This window comes from Myodes glareolus, chromosome 1 (assembly GCF_982192425.1).
Source record: "Myodes glareolus chromosome 1, mMyoGla1.1, whole genome shotgun sequence".
Taxonomy (NCBI): domain Eukaryota; kingdom Metazoa; phylum Chordata; class Mammalia; order Rodentia; family Cricetidae; genus Myodes; species Myodes glareolus.
The window spans coordinates 116,566,502-116,586,587 of NC_142026.1; the positions used below are offsets into that span (position 1 = coordinate 116,566,502).

Genomic DNA, 20,086 nt, shown 5'->3' on the forward strand with positions numbered 1-20,086 from the left:
CTGTTTCTATTCATCTATTCAGCTACATTTTGCCTTGGGGCCTCTTGCCTTATCTTTCTTTCATTCTTTTTGTCCTGCTTTCCTGCTTCTTCCATGTCTATTTGGCTGGCATCTCCTTGTGTCTCTTTTTCCTCTCTCTCTCTCTCTCTCTCTCTCTCTCTCTCTCTCTCTCTCTCTCCCCAAATTTGATTCCCCTTCTCACTTTCTCTGCTTGGAAGTCCTGCCTTCACCTCCTACCTATTGGCTGTTTAACTTTTTATTAGACTAACCAGGTGTCCTACAGAGGCAAGGTAAAGAAACACAACACATCTTTACAGAGTTAAGCAAACTCAGCACTTCTTTGCATATTTGAACTAATATTCCACAAAACTGTTTCATACCTGTAACTCCAGCACTCAGGAAGCTGAGGCAGGAGGACTGTAGTGAGTTTAAGGCCAGGCTTGGTTACCAGGTGAGTTCCTTATGCCAAGGCTATGTAAGACCATCATAAATATGGAGTTGGGGAGAGAACGAGACACACTGCTTTAATCACTTTATTTTCAGAAATAAATTAAAGAACTTTATTAATTCATTACATTTCCTGAGGTTAATGGAAATTTAATTATGGTTGGATATTTTTGCACTCTGGATTAAGTTATATGTGGGATATTTTGATAATATAGTGGAGAAGGAAAAATGTGAGCTTGGAACTTTAATGTCCCCCAGTCTCCTATAAAGGCTTGGTTCCCCATATAGGGGATTTATTGGGAAGTGACAGAATATTTGAGACAAGGACTCTTGTAATATGTCTTTAAGTCATTGGAGAGACTCAGGACAGACATTCAAAATGTGAATACTGCCAATGCAAGGCATTTATTTACTTACGTGGAGACAGAGTTTCGTGTAGCCCAGGTTTCTCCTGCTTCTACCTTCTCAGGGCTGGGATGATAAGCCTGAGTCCCCATAGTGGGTTTTCTTACATACATTCAGAAGGGCATTTTTCAGCGTTCCTAAATTATATCACAGGCTGTAAACTCAAATACCACAGGTCTCAGGTGGATTCTAGAGGCAAAGAAAAGCTAAATACTTCTAGAGTTTAGTGTAGTAAAAGGAAGTGGCGGCCACTTCCCGCTGCCCAACTCCCCACTGCCTGGCTAGCTTAGTCCCTGAACTAATTACACAGAAACTGTATTAATTTAATCACTACCTGGCCCATTAGTTCTAGCCTCTTATTGGATAACTCTCACACCTTGATTCAACCTATTTCTAATAATCTGTATGTCACCACGAGCTTGTGGCTTACCAGGAAAGATTCAGCATGTCTGACCTGGCAGTTTCATGGCGGGCGGCTCTCTGTCTCTGCTTCCTTTCTCCCAGCATTCTGTTCTACTCCGCCTATCAAAAGGCCAAGGAAGTCTCTTTAACCAATGAAAGCAACAGAAATACAGAAGGACCTCCTACACCAGTTTAGATCTATCTTCTGTTCTAAAGCAGATATTGCTTTAGGTCATCTTGACCACTGCTGCCAGGCTACAGTGAAGATCGGATCTTCTCATTTAGTCACAAATTGTCAATGATCCATGTCTTTCTTCTTTCCCCTCTGTCAGCAAAGATCTGGGAAAAAAGACTAGCACATTAATCATCAGTTATCAAGATCTATTTCCTAGTGACCCTGGTGGTCTGTGAGAAGGGAGTTAACCAAGGGGGATGAGGAATCCACCTTTTCTGAATTTGCTAGTTCTTTAACCTAAAATACCAAATCAAACAACTATAACATGTGTTCACCTTGGAAAGCAGGATCATGAATGTTTTGTCTGTGTTAAAAAAATAATTCCAGTTTTATTTTGTTTGTTTTCTAATGGAAGAACATCTCATAGCAGGAACCTAGGGACTTAGTAAATACGCCTTTGCCTTGCCTCTCCAGCACTGACACCCTCTCGACACATTTCCTCTTTAGGTAATTAGGGCAGAGCTACTTCAATCTAAGAGGCTAGGAATCTAAAATTTCCCATCTCCAGATTCCAGTCCAAGACGGCAACCCACACCAGGGAAAGAAAGACTGGTTTTCTTCTCTAGTCGAGGACTGAGCTGAAAGAACCGCATTCAGCACATGACACCCCAAGACCAAGTTCTCAGCACAAAGGTGATTAATTTGCCCCAGAAGGATAAAGTGCAGGGGAATAAGAGACACAGATGGGAGACAGAGGATGACAGAGAAGGAAAGAGGAAGGGGGGGTATTTGTTGGGGAGGGACAAAGAACTACATTTGGATTGAGAGGCCCATAGGCAATGACAGTTTATAAAGGTGAAAGCGGACACACCATGTTAGGATGAGGTGCTTAATTTTGATTGGGCATGTTAATTAGGGCAGCCAAAGGGGGCTTTTGATTGCTGGACTTCAATATTTTGATATTTGGACCTCGGTAGTCAGCTTCAGGAGGAAGAAGTGATCAAATAAGGGAATAGACCTGGGTGGCTAGCTTTAGGAATGTAATCTGATGGTTTTTTAGCAAGGCAGAGGGGATGGATGAGAAGGTTAAGGACTGTCAGAGGCATCTTTGCCATGGTCTGACTGCCCAGAGCTCCTTCATGACACTCTCGCAAACCTCGATTCTTTCTCCCAGGGATGAAGGGAAGAGTCAGACAACATGGTTATTTAGCCTTTCTGAATCTCAGATTCATTTCTAAAACGGGGATTATGCCAGCTATCTCAAAGGACTGTAGTGATCCTACACTTAAGAATGTACTATCATTCCTAGCACTTAAGAAGTGTTGGCAGGACAATCAGGGGTTCAAGGCCATCTCAGCAACCCAACCAGTTCTAGAGCAGTCTCGGCCAAACGAGACCCTGTCAAAGAGAAAACTCAGAGACACAGACAACATAAACATACCCAAGTACCCCGAAAGACCTGGCTATTCACTGACTCCCACTTGGAGGCGGCACATCTGTCTACGCTTTTCAGGCCACACACAAGGTAACCAATCCGAGGCGTGGATCCGCTGCTAGGGTGACAATAGGCTCCGCCTTCAGGTGTGCTCGAACGGCATGCTGGGAATTGCAGTAAACGGGGGGGGCGGTCATTCACCGTGGTGGCTAGCCGTTTCCGGTGAGGACACTATACCGCCAATTCGAGGCCGTCGCAGGGGCAGACTTGGCGTGGCCAGAAATAACTTCTGTTTCCCGTGGCCGCTGGAGCCGTACCTGAAAGCGGCTATGGGCGCACTGAGCCCGAGACGGGGATGCGAGCATGGTTAAGGGACCCGGAAGGGGCGTGGCTTCCGCATCACAGAGGGCTCCGCACCGATTACATCACTTCCGTAAACAAAGTGCGCTGCGGAGGCGCGGGTCCCAAGCTGGGTGACCTGGACACTTGCTGCAGCTGTAGCCGAGGCTTTGGACGCTCTCTGACCTTTTCCAGTTGAGGAAAAGGACCATAGCCTTTTCCTATGGTATGTAATGGGATGCGGGAACTCCCGCAACCTGTTCCTTCGGGCCCTTCAGCACCCGCTCTGGTCACTGCTGGGGATTGATTGGTCATCACTGCGGTGGGTTGCGGAAGGGAAATAAAGGCAGACCACAGGCCGCCCCGGTGGTCCTGGTTAAAAGCAAGGTTTAACATTCAACCATGAGCCCTCTTTAGAACGGTCCCTAGTGCTTGCCTAGGATTTCAGGTCTTGGGACAGATGTTATCCTCCAGAATTGAGTAAATCTCAAGCTTGCTCTCTGGGAGACCATTGGTTTATTTGCGATGCTTTACGTGTTAACTATTTTTTCCCCTATCACCAAATGTGTGTTAGCATCCTTAGGTTTGATGGTTAGCGTGTTTATACGTATCATGAATTATACAGAGCCTCACCTCTTGGAGGCCCGCTTTGTCATCTTTAAATTTCTGTTTAATCTGTATTACATATTAAACAATTAGCAACTAATTCAAGTGGATTCACTATTGGTATCTGAGATTAGAGACTGGATGTTGGGCCCTTTCCCAAGAGAGCCGTCTATTAGATAGCAAAACAAAAACAAGAAACAAAAATCCAACATTGTCTTTTTAATTACCAAGACGGTTTCTGAATTTTAAAATAGTCGTGGCAGGATTGAATTAAACACTTTTAAATGTTAAATTTAATGGCTGTGTATGAATGTTTTGCCTGATTGGTTGTCTATGCACCGTTTGCATACAGTGCCCCTGGAGGCCAGAAGAGGGCACTGGATAGCTTGGAATTGAAGTTACAGACTGTTGAAAGCCACGTTGTTGGTCATGGAAATCGAATGAGTCCTTTGGAAGAGCAGCCAGTGGCTCCTAACTGCTGGGCTGTCTCAAGCCAGACAGTATATCTTTTTAAGACCTGATATTCATAATGCAATTAACAATTTGAAGGAATGAATAGATATACATGTTTCTGACAACTTTGTGATCCATTAATAATAGAATTAAGAAAAATTGCAATCTAAACAGCCAGTCTCGTGACATATGCCCATCATTCCAGCATTTGGGAACAGAGGGGGAGCGTCATCACAAGCTGGAGGCTAGCATGGCTTACATAGTAATTTCTCAACCAACCAGAAACATAGAGCAAAACTTTTCCTCAAAAAGAAAAGGTGAGGTGGTGCACACTTTTGATGCCTTTAATCCCGTCACTCAGAAGACAGAGATAGGTGGATCTCTGGGAGTTCCAGGCCAGCCTACCGTACAGAGCAAGGCCGGCAAAAACTCTACAGTGGTGCATAGTATACCAATCTAGTGTACATGACATAAGCCTTAAAGTTGCATCAGTGTAGACTTCTGATGCCCTGATAGGCATCTGTTTGAGTCTGGTTTGGATGGGAGATTGACAGGCCAGCTAAAGCTTCAGTGAGGCTGCGGGTTTGCATGGGTGATTTGCTTATACTGGCCACCTTATGTCTCAGTGACTTCTTGACATTAAGGGCTTTGTCTTATTCATTATTGTTTCCCCAGGACTGACAGCAGTGCCTGGCTTGTGGAGGAGAATCAGTAGATGCTCGGATATGTGAATAGAGAAAATGTTACAAAAGATTATTAGACAATTTTGATAAAGATCTTTACGTATACTAACAAAGTAGATTAGACAAGGGATTCCTTGTTCTAACTTAATTATAAGTTAATGTCTAACTTGACATTCTTGCTCTTTAGGTCTGTGGAATGTGCCTTTGTCTCCCTCTTTACATATTATAGCGTATGGCTGTCATCACTATAGTTCCTTATTTAGGTCTTATGAAGCTGCTCTTGATGCAACAAAGAACTTGAAGCAATGGAAGAGCGGAAAGTGAAGAGGAAGAGTCCCAAGTCCTTCAGTGCCCACTCTACTCAGGTTGTCAATGCCAAAAAAAATGCCATCCCAGCTAGTAAGAGCACAGGCTTTTCAAATCCCACGGTACAGTCAACATCCCAGCGGCCAAAGTTAAAGAGGTGAGCTCTTGTCTTTGACATTTCACAGTAATGTGCTAATAAGTAGTTATCTTCCCTGTCCAGCCTCTTTTCCTCTTGTGGATTGACTTCTCCCAGTGCTGCAGATTAAATCCGGGTCCTCACACATCCAATGTTCTACCTCTGAGCTACAGTCTCAGCCCAGACTTTGACTCTAAAAGCAACGACTATGAGAGTTTCACGTGAATAAATATTCAGAAAGGGGTTGTTGGCTCTGGAGAGCTCAATCAGTTGATAAAACTCTGGTCCTATAAACCAGAAGGCTTGAGTTTCGGTCCTAGAACCCATATAAAAATACCTGGAATGGTAGCTCATTCCTGTCATCCCAGCCTAGGGAACCCAAGAGGAGTCCTGGGGCTTGCTGACAGTCTACTTTATTTGCTGACTTCAAAGAAAGCACTCCCGGAGATGAGATCTGAGAGTACCCTCTGACCTCCACCTGCCTGTACACAACACACACAGGCGCAGGCAGCCACACAGCCATGCACACCCTCCTGCACAGATGTACATATGCATAAAGGAAACAGATTTTAGTAAAGTGAGTTTTATAGTGTATGCCTGTTTTCTTCTCTGTTACCTGATGAAGTTATCTAGTAGATAAAAACTTGCAGATTTGAAAGAATGAGAATAATACATTTGCTACACAGAAACTGTAAAATCTGCAGTGGATTTTCTCCACTTTTAAAGAGAGTATGGGGATTATGGGATCTTCTTAAGCTGCGCTCTGGATCCGCAGGAGTGGATCTTCACGTGATAAGCTCACAGGTGAGGTCATGGACAGCACTTGTGGTATTTCTCGTCAGCTTGACACGTGCCAGACTCACCTGGGAAGCTGAATCTTCGGCTGAAAAAAAAAATGGCCTGTAGGCAATTCTGTAGGACATTTTCTTGATTATTTATTGATGTGGGATGGCCTGGCTGCTGTGGGTAGTGCCACCCTTGAAGTGCTTCTGGCTTGTATAAGAAAGCAGGCTGAGCAAACCAGTCAACAGAGCGTGGGCTCTGCTTCCGTTTCTTCTTCCAGGTTCCTGCCTCGAGTTGCCCTGACTTCCCTGCATAGTGAACTAGAAGCTGTAAGTCAGATGAACCCTTTCCTCCCTGGGTTGCTTTCTGTCATGGTCTTCATGAAAGTAAGAGGAAGCAGAAGTAAGGATCTAAGTGATGTCATTTAACACCATATGAAATACCAGTAAAAAAATACAGGCCTTGGGGCTGGGGACTACTCAGATAAAGAGCTCACTACACAAGCATGAGGATCTAAGTTTGGACCCCCAGCATCCTTGTAAAAAATCAAGGTGTGGCAGTGCACATCTGGACTCGGGCACCACCAATGTGGACGTAGGGATTCTTGGGGCTTGTTGCTGGTGCAGTCTAGCCAGTGTGGCAAGCTCCAGGTTTGATGAGAGGGTCTGTCTTAAAAAATAAGGTGGAAAGCAACAAAGGAAGATGTGTCTCCCTGACATCAACCTCTGGCCACTCCACACATGCATGTGTGTAAACAGAGAGTGTGCTTCTGTTTCCCGGCCACCCAGACCGAAAAAACTGTATTAATTACAACACCGTTTGCCTGATGGCTCAGGCATATTTGTAATTAACTCTTGTATCTTAAACTAGCCGTTTCTATTATTTTTTTTATCATGAGACTCGTGGTTTGTTAACCTTACATCTTGCTTCTTGGATGGCTACATGGTGTCTCCCTGACTCCGCCTTCTTTCCCCCTCTATCCCTGCGTGGATTTCCTGCCTTGCAATATTGTGCCCTGCCAGAGGCCAAAGCAGCCTCTTTTTTAACCAATGATAATAAAATATATTCACAGCATGCAGAGGTTAATCCCACATCACATGCACATACATGTACATGCATTCACTGCATAACACACACACAATATGTAAACCTTTTCTTGTGAAGAACTGACAGACTATGAGTTCTAAATTAATTTTCTCCTGTTGGTTTTTTTGTTTTTGATTGTGAGAAGTACTTCACTTTGTTGCCTTGGCTGGCCTGGAACTCATTGTGTAGACCAGGCTGGCCTTGAACATGTAGGGCTCTCTCTTCTTCCCTTTCTCCAGAATGCTCAGATTAAAGCTGTATACCACCACTCCAAGTTCCAATTTTTTTAAATTTTCATTTTATCCATATGGGTGTTTTGTCTTCCAGTCTGTTTGTGCATGCCTGGTACCTGTGGATATCAGAAGAGAGATGTTGGATCCTCTGTAACTGGAGTTAGAGAGTTATGAGCTGCCATGTGGAGGCTGTAAATTGAACCTGGGTCCTCTGGAAGAGTAGCTAGTGCTTTTAACCACTGAGTCATCTCTCCAGCCTGAATTCTAAATTTCTTAAGAGTTGTTAGTTTCTTTACCCAACCCCATGCATGGGCTTACACTCCCAGAACCTCACACAAAGATGTATGTGCATATATACACACCCTATTTATCTTATCTTTGTAAGTATAGTTGTGGGGATGAGGTCTTCATTCATTATGATGTAAAAATCAAGTACTGAGTCTCTGTAGGTGGAGGACTGAATCCAGAACCAGTACTAGTTAAAGATAACACCAACCCCTTTGGCTTTTTAACCCTTGCTTGGGCATCACCTTTAGAAGCCTGGCTGGCTCTGTGCCTTGTGAACTCCTGTTTCTCCCGTTTTTATATAGGATGTGCATGGCGCCATCTCCCTGGTGTCTGAGAGCCTGGTGTATGCAGATGTATGTGTTAAGAATTAATCAAAGATTCCCATGTGCCTTTCTGGGGAAATCGCAGCTAGACTGAGGCTTGAAGGGATTGTGAGCAGTGGCCTGGCAAAGATGGTGGGAAGTGAAGGATCTGAATGTAGGACCAGGACTCAGATAAGAAGATGGCCATTGTGCTTCTAGGAGGCTAATATGGTTAGGGACTGACTGGTTGTTTTATTTGAAACTGGGTCTCACTAGATGGCCCTCATTGTCCTTGGACTTAGGTAAATCAGGCTGGTTATCCCCCTGCCTCTGCCTCCTTCCTCTGCATTGGTATTAATGTTTTGAACAGCCACACCCAAGGAAAGTAGGGTTTCTTAAGAGTATTGGATTAAGGCCAGCCTTTGCTCTTGAAGGTTTAAATTATATGGCCTGGAATTATTTAGAAATGGACTTGTCTGCTTCTTAGGGAGGAAAAGGGGACCAACAACCATACACAGGACCAGGTGGGCCATCTGGGAAGGTGTGGGGAGCTGTTAGATTAAGATACAACATGGTGACAGTGGCTAAGGAGAGCAATAGAGAAGTTAGATTACATTACTCAGCCTGACTTTGAAACTGCATGAGGGACCCCAAGGAAGGTGGTGGAATTCAGGATGTTACCAGGTGCTTGAGTTTGGATTTTAAATGTTTCTCTCCTAAGCCCAAGCACTCTTGGCATACTGTCTTTAGAGCAGGAGCCCAGAACTACTTACCCAGCTATAAAAAGTTGAAGAATACTATTTAGAAAGTAGAGTGTGTAGCCAGGTGGTGGCCTTTAATCCCAGTACTTGGGAGGCAGATCTCAGTGAGTTTGAGACCAGCCTGGTCTACAAAAAAAGTTCCAGGACAGCCAGGACTGTTACACAGAGAAACCCTGTCTTGGAAAACAAAAGTAGAATGTGTAGTATGTTTTACTGAGAAGTGAAATATGTAAAATAGGACACTGAAAAGATTTACCAATTTTCCTTTCAATACCTTTTCAGTCTAACAAATTAGCATATTGCCATAAACATAGCAACCAAACTTTCTGTTTCTCAGTGGTTACACTTTATATAGTTGGGATTTTTCACCACCTGTTTTCGTTTGCTGTTGGCTTGAGGTTTCAGACTTCATTTTAGTATTGACTCTTTTCTGATATCCTGTTTTTAAGAAATGTACATTTATGTAACTGAGAAGTAAAGCAGGCATTTAATCTAGAACAACCTGGAAGATCTAACCGAGGTCCATTGTGTCTTCTCTGCAGAGTGGTGAAAGAAAAGAACAAGCCTCCAGGAGGAGAAGGGAAAGGGGCTCAGTCCACCCCCATCCAGCACTCCTTCCTCACAGATGTCTCCGATGTCCAGGAGATGGAGCGCGGGCTCCTCAGTCTGCTAAATGATTTCCACTCGGGAAAGCTGCAGGCATTTGGTAAGACAGCAGTGCGTTCTCCATGCTTTTTCTTTAGGATGTTTGCATCCCATGTTCTGCAGTGTTTCATTCTTCCTTTTGTTTGGTATGTTCTTGTGCTTGTGTGCATGTGCGTGTGTGTGTGTGTGTGTGTGTGTAAGCAGAGGACAGCCTTGGGTGTCCTTCAGCACCACCCACCTACCACCCACCTAGTTGTTTGAGGGGCTCTCAAAGTATCTTTTTCTTTTATTAAAAAGCGAAGGAACACTGGATGTGGTGACTCATGCCTGTAATCCCAGTATCTAGAAGGTAGAGGCCAGGAAGATTAGAGGTTAAAGGTCACCCTCAACTACATAGAGAGTTTGAAGCCATTCTGGGCTACCCAAGACTGTGTCTCAGGACACGCATGCCCAGAGAGGTCTAAGTATATGGCTTTGTTGGTAGTTGGTAGACTGCCTAGTGCTTACAAAGTCCTTGGTTTGACACCGCGCACTACAGAAAGCCAGGCACATCTCTAATCCTACCTCTCGGGAAATAGAGGCAGGAGAGCTAGACAGTTTAGAGACATCCTCAGCTACACAGTGACTTTGGAGGCAACCTGTGCTACTTGAGACCTGCCTCAGAAACAAATACACAAGAACACACACTCAGTGTTGGGGAAAGAGAAAGAAGGGAACCACAAAATATAGAGACACAAAGTTTAAGAATTTTAGATTTTATTGTCGTGGAATATAATTTCCTCCCTAAAATTTTTGGGGGGACTTTTAAAAGGGAGTTTTCTGGGCCAGAGATATGGCTTAGTGGGTAAGACAGTCGCCCAGACGTCAGGCCCTGAGTTTGTACCCCAGCCACCTGTGTTAAAAGCTGGGCACAGGCAGACCTGGAACCCAGAGGTATGGGAAGCAGATTTCTGGAGCTTACTGGCTGTCAGCCTTGGTCCAGGTCCTCAGAAAGACCTGGTCTTAAAGAAATAAGGCAGAGTGATGGACAGGACAGCTGACATCCTCCTCTCAGGCCTCTGCACACCGGCATGCAGGTGCACTCCTGCATACTATACAACACTACACTTATGAACACACACAAGGGAAGATTAGCAGAAGTGTTAAAGTAGAATTACTGTTACGGAATAACCGTCTGAAGTCCTTATTTAAATTAGATTCTTTATCCCTATGTATGGTCTTGTATGCCCCTTCCTTCTTTAGAAAGCAACCTAATTTATTTTTGAAAACCAAAACCATATCATATAATTTATCTATTTAAAATAGTAGGGGAAGTCTTTATTAGTTAAACCAATTTAGACTTAGTGTGTTCAATTTGCTTTTGATTTTCGAAAGTGTCCTGCTCTGTACATAGCCTGGCTATCCTGGAGTTCATGATCTTCTGCCTCAGCTTTCCATGCACTGGGAATTTCTCCCCTTTTGAGGCAGGGGCTTGTGTAGCTCAGTCTGGCTTTAAACTCACTGTGTAGATGAAGATGACCTTGAACTTGTGATTTTCCTGTTGCTACCTGTCTCCAACTGCTAGGATTGTAGTCACGTGGATTTGACTACTATTTAGTAGTAGTCAAACTACTAGGATTTGACGTCCTATTTATATAGTATTTATACAGACTGGGAACTGAATGTGATCTTTGTGACTGCTAAACAAGCATTCTGCCAACTGAGTTAACAGTCTCATCCCCCCTTTTTTAAGGCAGGAACTCATGTATTGTAGGCTAGCCTTGAATTCATTATGTACCAGACGCTGCTCTTTAATTCTTGATCCTCCTTCTGTCTCCAGGTTCCAAGGGCTGAAATAGAGGAGTGGCTCACCACACCCAGCCCTAATTTTATTTGTAATAGAAGTATCCTGCAGCAGACATTATCTGTCAGTTTTTGTCAGTCAAGTGAAATTTTTTTAAATGGCCATCAAATTTTAATTTATATGTCTACTTGTCTACTAGTTGGATTGTTCTTTTTAGAATTTTTACATAGTTTTTAGTTTGGTTTTTCAAGACAGGGTTTCTCTGTAGCTTTGGAGCCTGTTCTGGAACTAGCTCTTGTAGACCAGGCTGGTCTCTAACTCATAGAGATCTGCCTGTCTCTGCCCCCTAGTGCTGGGATTAAAGGCAAGCACTGCCACCACTGCCTGGCTAGTTTGGTAATTTCTTACTTTGTCATTGTCAGGAGCCCTTTGTATGTCTTACACGTAAACAATACACTTTTTAAACTTATTTTTCCAAATATATTTATTTCTACAGATGTTGGTCCTGTGAAGTGCTGGAGTTTTGTGTACTCACATCTCTTTTCTTTTGTGGTTTCTGGGTCTTTAGTCCTTGGTAATGCTTACACTGGACAAGGACTCAGGCCTATAATCTCTGTACTGGGGTGGCTGAGGCAGGAGAATCGTGACTTTAAGGCCAGGCTGGATTACATAGGAGCCCCTGACTCCAAATAAATAAGCATTACTTACTTCACAGACATGTTCCCCCATCTCATGTTCTACTGCACCCCAACAACATGGTACCCCAGAATGTTGTCACTTCTTCCTCTCTTCCCCGTTCACTTGTTCTCAGGGGCAATCTCTGGACCTCTTTTACTTTGCTTCCTCCCTTCAGGTCAGGTGACTTTGTGTTTGATTGAAGTCCTTCCTTCCCTGCGTTGTCACGCAGCCCTGTGGCTGTAAGTGTTGCCATGAAAATTCCATTGCTAGTCAGTTTTTTTCTTACTGGGCCATTAACTTTATTTTACAGCTTAATGTCTAAGAACCCACCACCACCTCTCTATCAGTAACTGTGGGCACTTATCTGGATAAATGTGAGGACTGGGTCTTTTCTCATGGCTCCCTCCAGGGAATCACTAAGCCTTTCCTAGCTGCTGATTCATCTTTGGTCCTTTAGAGCAAGTCCTTTGTCCCTTTTCTCTTGTGAAGCAGGCCAGCTAGGTCTGTCTTCCTCTCCATTTTCTTTGTTAGGTCTACATCTCTGTGTTCATTCATTCCTATTCTCATTCATTTTCTCTCTGCCTCTCTACCACTCTCCTTCCCCTCCTCTCCTTCCCCATCTTCCTCCTGTTGCCGGAACACATCTTCAGGAGATGCAAATGCTTATATATACACTTACGATGCCACACTTGACTGTATTTCCACTCTAACTGAATTACAGTATACTTCTGCAATATATTTAGGGGGAAAAGTAGTTTTGTTTTTTTTTTTTCCATTGGGATACCAAAAGGTTGCAGAGGCTGCACTTAAACCAGATGATGATATAGACTATGTCATGTGTATGTACACTAGTTCTGGGCAGGTAAAGTCACCATGCTGGACTTAAGAAAGAATGAGATCCCTGCCTTAGTGAAGCTGTCTTGTGTATGATTGAAAATATTATACTGTGTAATGTATAATCATTATGCTTTAAATATTGGCATTTATATTTCCTAAAGGAAGAATATATAACTGGTGAAAAATAATTTATGGTTGAAATTCTCAGAGAATTCTTCATTTTACTCAGAGTACTACAAAATATTGGCTTTTCAGTTCACCTGGCAGTTGTCAAAATGGACAGAATTATGGTTATTGCTTCTATATACAGTGTTACAGTGGAAGAAAAAGAACACATCTCCCTACTTAAGGAATGATTTTACTTTTAAAAATTTTATGCATAATTTTATTTTAGGGCCCAGGATTATTTCTTAGTCATCGTTGGCCATTGTTTTCCTGGCCAATAATTTTATTTGCTCCCAACAGACAAGAGTCCAAAACAGGAAGATTGTGAGTTTGAACCAGCTTAGCTACCCTGTCTCAAAAAAATAAAGGATTTGTGATTGTACCCAGAAAACAGTTATTAGCAAGGCAATTTACAAACAAAGAAACTGAATTTCTTTTGCGCACCTGGAGTTTAAAAGCTGTTTCTTGAGGGTTATAGGCTTTAACACTAATCTTTGTTAATGTTCTGGAATGTTCCCCAGGAAATGAATGTTCCATAGAACAGATGGAACATGTCCGGGGAATGCAGGAGAAATTAGCTCGCTTGAATTTGGAGCTCTACGGGGAGTTAGAGGAACTTCCTGAGGATAAGCGGAAAGCAGCCAGTGACGCCAACTTGGACAGGCTTCTGTCGGACGTGAGTGGAGTGCTCTGTTTAAAAAACATCTTCTTGCAACAATACACACACATAGCACAACTCAAATTTTAGCTATCAGAATTTTAACTATATATACTCATATATTCTATATATGTGAGATCATATAGAAAGTGTTTTGCAGTCATTACCACCGTCTAGTTCTAGAACATTTTCTCTACCCCCTAAAGAGGCCTGTTCTTTAGTTTGTCCTCCCAATGCCCTAGCAACCCCTCACGTACTTTCTGTCTTGATGAGCTGGCCTCTGTGGCACCTCATACAGATGGCATTATGCAGTGTGTGCCCTCATGGGGTGGGGGTTCTCTTAGTGTGGTGTCCTCAGAATTCATCTCTTGTTACACTTGACTCTTTAAAGAAACATAATCTACGAAATGCTTGAACTTAGATTTGTGGAAGCATGTATTATCATAATCCTGGCAGACTTCCAAAGGAAATACTTGCTTCTGTACATTTTTACATCCGTATTATTATATTACATTATATAAGGCCTGTATCATACAGAGACCTTGTTCATATGCGGATCATAAGTCCATCGAAGACACCAGTCAGAAGCCCTTTGCCTGCTCGGATGGTTACTTATTGTAAATACAGGGCAGTACTGGTCCCTACAGCAATTCAGCTCATTGCCACGTCTGTCAGCTTAGTGCTACCATAACTAGAAATTTATTTTCTCCCAGTTTTGGGAGCTGGAAGTTGGGGATCCAAGTGTCGCCTAAGGCTTCAGTTGTCCACTGTGGGTTGTCTTCTTAATGCTCATGACATCTTCTCCTGTGCACATGGTCTAGGTCTCCTTTTCTTGTTCAGGTCACATTGGATTAGGGCCCCCCATTGACCTCATTTTGACTGATTACCGCTTTAAAGGTTCTGTCCCCACATACCCACATATTCTAACCTATTGTGACTGACATAAGTTGGGGATGGAGTGGGACACAACTCAGCCCATAACGTCTTGTAAATTTGCTTCTTTAAAACCTTTTTTAGGGAGCTGAAAAGCTGACTCAGCGACTAAAAGTACTCGCTGCTCTTGCAGAGGACCCCGATTCTGTTCCCAGCACCCACATGGCGGCCCTCAACCGTCTGTAGCTCCAGTTCCGGGGATCTGAAGCCCTCTTCTGGCCTCTGAGGGCACCAGGCACACAAGTGGTGCACATGCTAATATGTGGGCAAAACACTTTCACCCATTAAATAAAAATAAATAAATCTTTAAAACCGTCTTTAGGCAGCTAGGAGGATGGCTCAGTCGGCAAAGATCTTGCTACACCAGCGTGAGGGCCTGAGTTCTTGCCAAATTAGTGAGCTCCAGGTTTGGTGAGAGATACTCTCTGATAAAAGTAAGGTGGGAGACAATTGAGGAAGACACGAAACATTGACCTTTGGCTTCCGTATGTGCAGATTGCATACACAGGAACTTTAGGAATCCACAAAACCTTTTTAGAAGAAAGGAAAATAAATAAAAACTGACTTCAACATAGCTTATCTTCATTTTCAGCAGTGGCAAGAGTTTGTTTCTGCTGGGGTTTTTTAGTAAGTAAGTTTGAGGCAGCTGTCAAAACAAGGTTTCTGTGTAGCTCTGGCTGTCTTGGAACTCATTCTGTAGACCAGGCTGCCCTCAAACTCAGAGAGTCACTTCCTCTGCCTCCTAAGTGCTGGGATTAAAGGCATTCTTTTAAAGCTTTAAACCTAGAAGATTAACAGTGCCTGCCTGTAATCCCAGCACTTGGGAAGTGGATGCAGGACGAACAGGAGTTCAAAGTCAGCCTCTCAAGAACAAACAAAAATCCTGTCAAACCTGTATTTTAAAGGTCAGATCTGCCATATAATATTTAGTGTCACAAGTATTTAGTTCATATCTATGCTTTATTTCCATTAAATATAAGCTTAGTTTGTGTACTTTTAGTGCACCTGGGAAAATACTGCATTTTGGCAGAAAGAATACTTTGAAACCAGGAGGCCTAGTGCAGGGCTTGTACCAGTGTTGCTCTTGGTGACGGTGAACAGTCTCATTAGCCTACCTGCCCACCTTCCTTTGTTTTTTAAACAGTTTTGAGGTGCTGGAGATGAAGCCTAGGGTTTCATGGATGCAAGTCAGGCACTCCACCACTAAGCTACAGCCTCAGACCGCATTTCTATACTTTATATTTCTCCTTCTAAAATTAAAGATGCTGTAGTCTGGATGTCTGTATCTTTCTTTTCTTTTTTCTTTTTCTTTCTTTCTTTCTTTCTTTCTTTCTTCCTTTCTTTCTTTCTTTCTTTTTTCTTTTTTTGAGACAGGGTTTCTCTGTAGCTTTGGAGCCTGTTCTGGAACTAGTTCTTGTAGACCAGCTGGACTCAAACTCACAGAGATCCACCTGCCTCTGCCTCCCAAGTTCTGGGATTAAAGGCGTGCACCACCACTGCCGGACGATGTCTGTATCTTTCTAGAACTCATTCTTTTGAGTCCTCACCCTGGTGCAAAAAGAGACAGGTCTTTGGAAGGTAATTAGGTCGGGAGTAAGATTAGTATCCAGGAAAAAGGAGCAGAAAAGAGAAACTCCGCTGCTGCCATTTTGTGAGGACATCGTACAAGGCACTGTTCCATTAGCTAAACTCGGGCTCTGTTGGCTTCTTAATTGCACATGGCTGATCTCTAGAGCCATCAGAAATGAGTTTCTCTTTTTCTACAAAATGCTAATTTAATGATTGTTTTAAATAAAAGCCCAAACAGACTAAGACAAGGAGTGATAAATTCTACTTTATAGTAAGAATTAAAATATTTGTAAGTATTTTTATAAATAATATAGGTTTCAAAGATTAAGGTCACAGAAATGGCAATTTAAACAACAAAACAAAACTTAAGCTAGTCGTGGGGTCAGCAAGATGTCTGAGGAGGGAAAAGTGCTTGCAGTGTGAACCTGGTGAAATCTGTACCTGAGTTTACTTCCTAGAACTCATGTAAGAGCCGAGGGTGAGAACCAGCCCCATTCACACGTGTGCTGCCTTCGCACACAACCAACATTGCACACACAATAATGATACAGTTTCTGTTAAGAGAACAAGTGGTTACATATCTGTGATCCCAGCATTCTGGAGTTCAAGACCAGCCTGATCACATATAGAGACTTTCTTTTTTTTTTTCTTTTCTTTCTGTTTTTTGTTTGTTTGTTTTTGATTTTTCAAAACAGGTTTTCTCTGTGTAGCCCTGGCTGTCCTGAAACTTGTTCTATAGACTAGGCGGGCCTCAAATTCAGAGATCCACCTGTCTGTGCTGAGATTAAAGACGTATGCTACCACTGTCTAGTGAGATTCTCTTTCAAAAAGAAATCCAAACACAGTAGAGATTATTGCCATTGTACGTGATTCTAGGAACACTTCCAAAGCTCTAGTCTTCAGCATTTGCTTCTATTCTTGCCTCAGGGTCTTTCTTTTAAGCTGCAGCTACTTGATAGTTATTCTGTACAAAGGAATTCCCAGCCTAGAAAACTTTTTCAGAACTTTTTAAATAATTTCTTCTTTCAGTTAAAGAAACACCTACATGAAGCTATTTTAAAACATGGTTAACAGTGACCTACTAATATTTATCTTGTAAAAATTAATATTCAGTTTGTTTCTTTGTGTTGCAGTTAGAAGAATTGAATTCTTCTATGTATCCTTTGCCTACTACAAACAGTGTAAAGTTCATAATCTGTAGTTCTGGGTAAATAATTTCTGCTATATCTTACTTTATTTACTAGGGCTATGTCTCTTCTTTTAGTTTCTAAATCAGATTGTTCTGTGGTTTTGCATGCTGAAATTTCGTGTCTGGTTGGTTGTTTTATATTGTTCACTTACTTTTTCAAAACAAATTTAATTATTACTTTTCAAGTCATGAAAATTGCATATTGGACTATAAGAATTATTTTGACTCTTAGATTCTGGAACTAACCTGACAGGTACCCAAAGATATACTTAATATTATTACTTAAGGTGCATAAAATTGAAATCCAGGTGCGCTAAAGCACAGTATTCAAGGGGTCCTTCCACAGCTTGTGAAGTGGCAGCTCCGTGCCAAAGCTAGTGCAGTAGAATTAGCATGGAGGAAAGCACCAAATCACAGGTAGGTTATTTTGATTTTGATATTTCAGTCTGAAACAATAACTTAAGGAATTTTTCTATTTTTTCATGTATTTGTCAACATGATTGCTGATACACAATAATAGGAAACAACCCTGCCTTCAACCTGCTTTTATGTGAGGACACTCTCTCTTTGAACACGGTAATGACACGAGATGGGACTTCTGAGATGTTCACACTTAGTAATGTCACAGTCCACGCGTTCTTTAACAGCTTCAGGGGCCTGTTCAGCACCAGCAGCGGTCATGTATTGTGTAATGGGATGTATGAGGAAATTTGTAAACTACATAGCACATGCGAGGGTAGAGCAGCAAATCTGAACACTGCTGTATTTTACGCTGTTACTGACTGCTCAGCCGTGGGCCACAGCAGTTAAGTCTGTGTTTTGCCTTCAGCTCGGACATGATTATGAGTCCCACTTGTCTTTCCTGCCGCGTGTCAGCTCTTACCACGTCTGCTCCAAGCCTTCCTTCTTTCTCCACACGACGCTGCAAGCGCTCAGAACCCGATTCTTCAGTGTTCTGATTTTATGTTCTGACTTGAGCTTCCAGTTAAACATGGAAGCCCCTAATTCTATGGCTACTGAGCATATGACATGTTTAGCAAGTCAGAATTAAAATATACTTTGACTGTAATAAGGACAGTAAATTTCATACATAAAAAAATCAAACATGAAACATTTCAATTAGGATTGCTCATTGAAACCATTGCTGCTGGTATTTTATTTTGAGACAAGATCTCCCTTAGATACCCTAGGCTGGCATCATAAGCATCCCCTGCCTGTGCCTTTCAAGTACTGGAGTTACAGGTGCACATGTCTACCAGGCCTGATTTGAACTTTAAATAAATTATTTCTCGATAGAGCCAGCAGGTGCTTGTTACACAGTTTTAGCACCATGACTCAGGAAGGTTAAGGGAGAGAGTGGGCTCCATAAAGCTGTCCACATGCCCAGTGGCATGGCCACCTACACACAGTAGATTAAAAGTTTTTAAATTTTAATATATCTAAGTAGAAACATTTAAATTAATGTCACCTGTTTTTCCTTTTAACTCAGTGATAGGAACTTTCAAAACTCTGTACTTCAGACATTGGCATTAATTTTCTTAAAACATTTTTTTATCTTTGATTCTTGTTTTGTTTTGCTTTTCAACCAGGATCACATTCTACACCTCAGGCTGGCCCAGCACTCACTGTGTGGCGCAGGCTGGCCTTGAACTTGCAGGAGTTATCCTGCCTCACTGTCCGTATCTCTGGTTTTATACATTGACTCTTGCCAATGCTTTTTTATTTTATTTTTTTACCATCATCAATTTTTTATAGACTTTTTCCAGGTGCTTACAACATATATATCGTGTGAGAGTTCTTGTTCCCACTAAGCTGTGTTCTCTGGCTTGGAGCACGTCCTGTTCACTCCTCCCGTGATGTCCTTTGCTCAGCTTGGCTCTGATGCAGACACTCTGGCCTGCTCTCCCCCCCTCTCTGTCAGACAGGGTCACTCCTGCTCACCACTCCATCGAGTATTTGCCCCTGTCAGCTGACGCTCTGCCTTGCTTTACTGTCTGATGATTTTTCCGTGTGTTAAGTCTCAAACCCCCAAGTAGACAAGAGTACTTTGGACGGCCATGCCTCTGTCTGTGTGCCTTTGCACTCTGCCAGTGAGCCCCGCTGGTCGCAGCTGCCCTGGGTGTGCTCCGGTCACTGTTGGAAAGGTGGGCGACAGCACACAGTTTAGGACGACAGGAAATGAGCGGTAGCCGGGAGGGGGGCGAGGACTCATGTGGAAGTCCTTTTTTATTCAGTTTTCTTGAAGGATGATTAAGATTACATAAAAGATTCCAGAGTTGTGATAAATATTTCATGTTTGACTTTGAGGATCTGGACTTTGAGACTGCAGAACTCCTAAATGTTTTTAAGCTTCAAATTATACACATAGCATTTTTCTCTGCACTGAACTACGGTCCAAACATGTTGGCAACATGACAGCTTTCCCTTGAAGCCTCCACTACTCCCTCCCTCCCTCCCTCCCTCCCTCCCTCCCTCCCTCCCTCCCTCCCTCCCTCCCTCCCTCCCTCCCTCCTTTCCTTTATCCCATTGCTTCTGTTTCCCAGTTACTAAGTGTAAATTCCTGAAATGTACAAGAAGTACTCACTCTGAAATGAAAACCACCTTAACTGATGGATTCAGACAGAAGCTGCATTTGGCAGACGCGCAAGATGTACCCAATCCATCCACCGGCTAAGGCAGTATGCAGCCTGCTCAGGGGGTTTGCAGAGAAGCAGCCGTCGTTGCTTTCGCCGAGTCCAGTAGCAGAATCATCCCCACAACACAATTCAAGTGATGGAGTACAAGTGCAG

General features: G+C 42.8%; 1 protein-coding gene across 2 annotated transcripts; it reads left to right on the forward strand.

Annotated features, from left to right (window-relative positions):
- The first annotated feature begins 3,110 nt into the window (after nucleotides 1-3,110).
- Ccdc28a (coiled-coil domain containing 28A) lies at nucleotides 3,111-20,061 on the forward strand. Of its 2 annotated transcripts, XM_048425139.3 has the most exons (6): nucleotides 3,123-3,429; nucleotides 5,209-5,408; nucleotides 9,383-9,546; nucleotides 13,470-13,624; nucleotides 17,242-17,264; nucleotides 19,917-20,061. In XM_048425139.3, the coding sequence occupies exons 2-6, from the start codon at nucleotides 5,251-5,253 to the stop codon at nucleotides 19,969-19,971; spliced, it is 555 nt and encodes a 184-aa protein (XP_048281096.1). In that variant the 5' UTR covers nucleotides 3,123-3,429; nucleotides 5,209-5,250; the 3' UTR covers nucleotides 19,972-20,061. The 2 variants fall into 2 exon arrangements, with proteins under 2 accessions (XP_087767786.1, XP_048281096.1); XM_087911660.1 differs by lacking the exons at nucleotides 17,242-17,264; nucleotides 19,917-20,061 and adding an exon at nucleotides 14,624-14,856 and having other exon boundaries at nucleotides 3,111-3,429.
- Nucleotides 20,062-20,086: the final 25 nt, after the last annotated feature.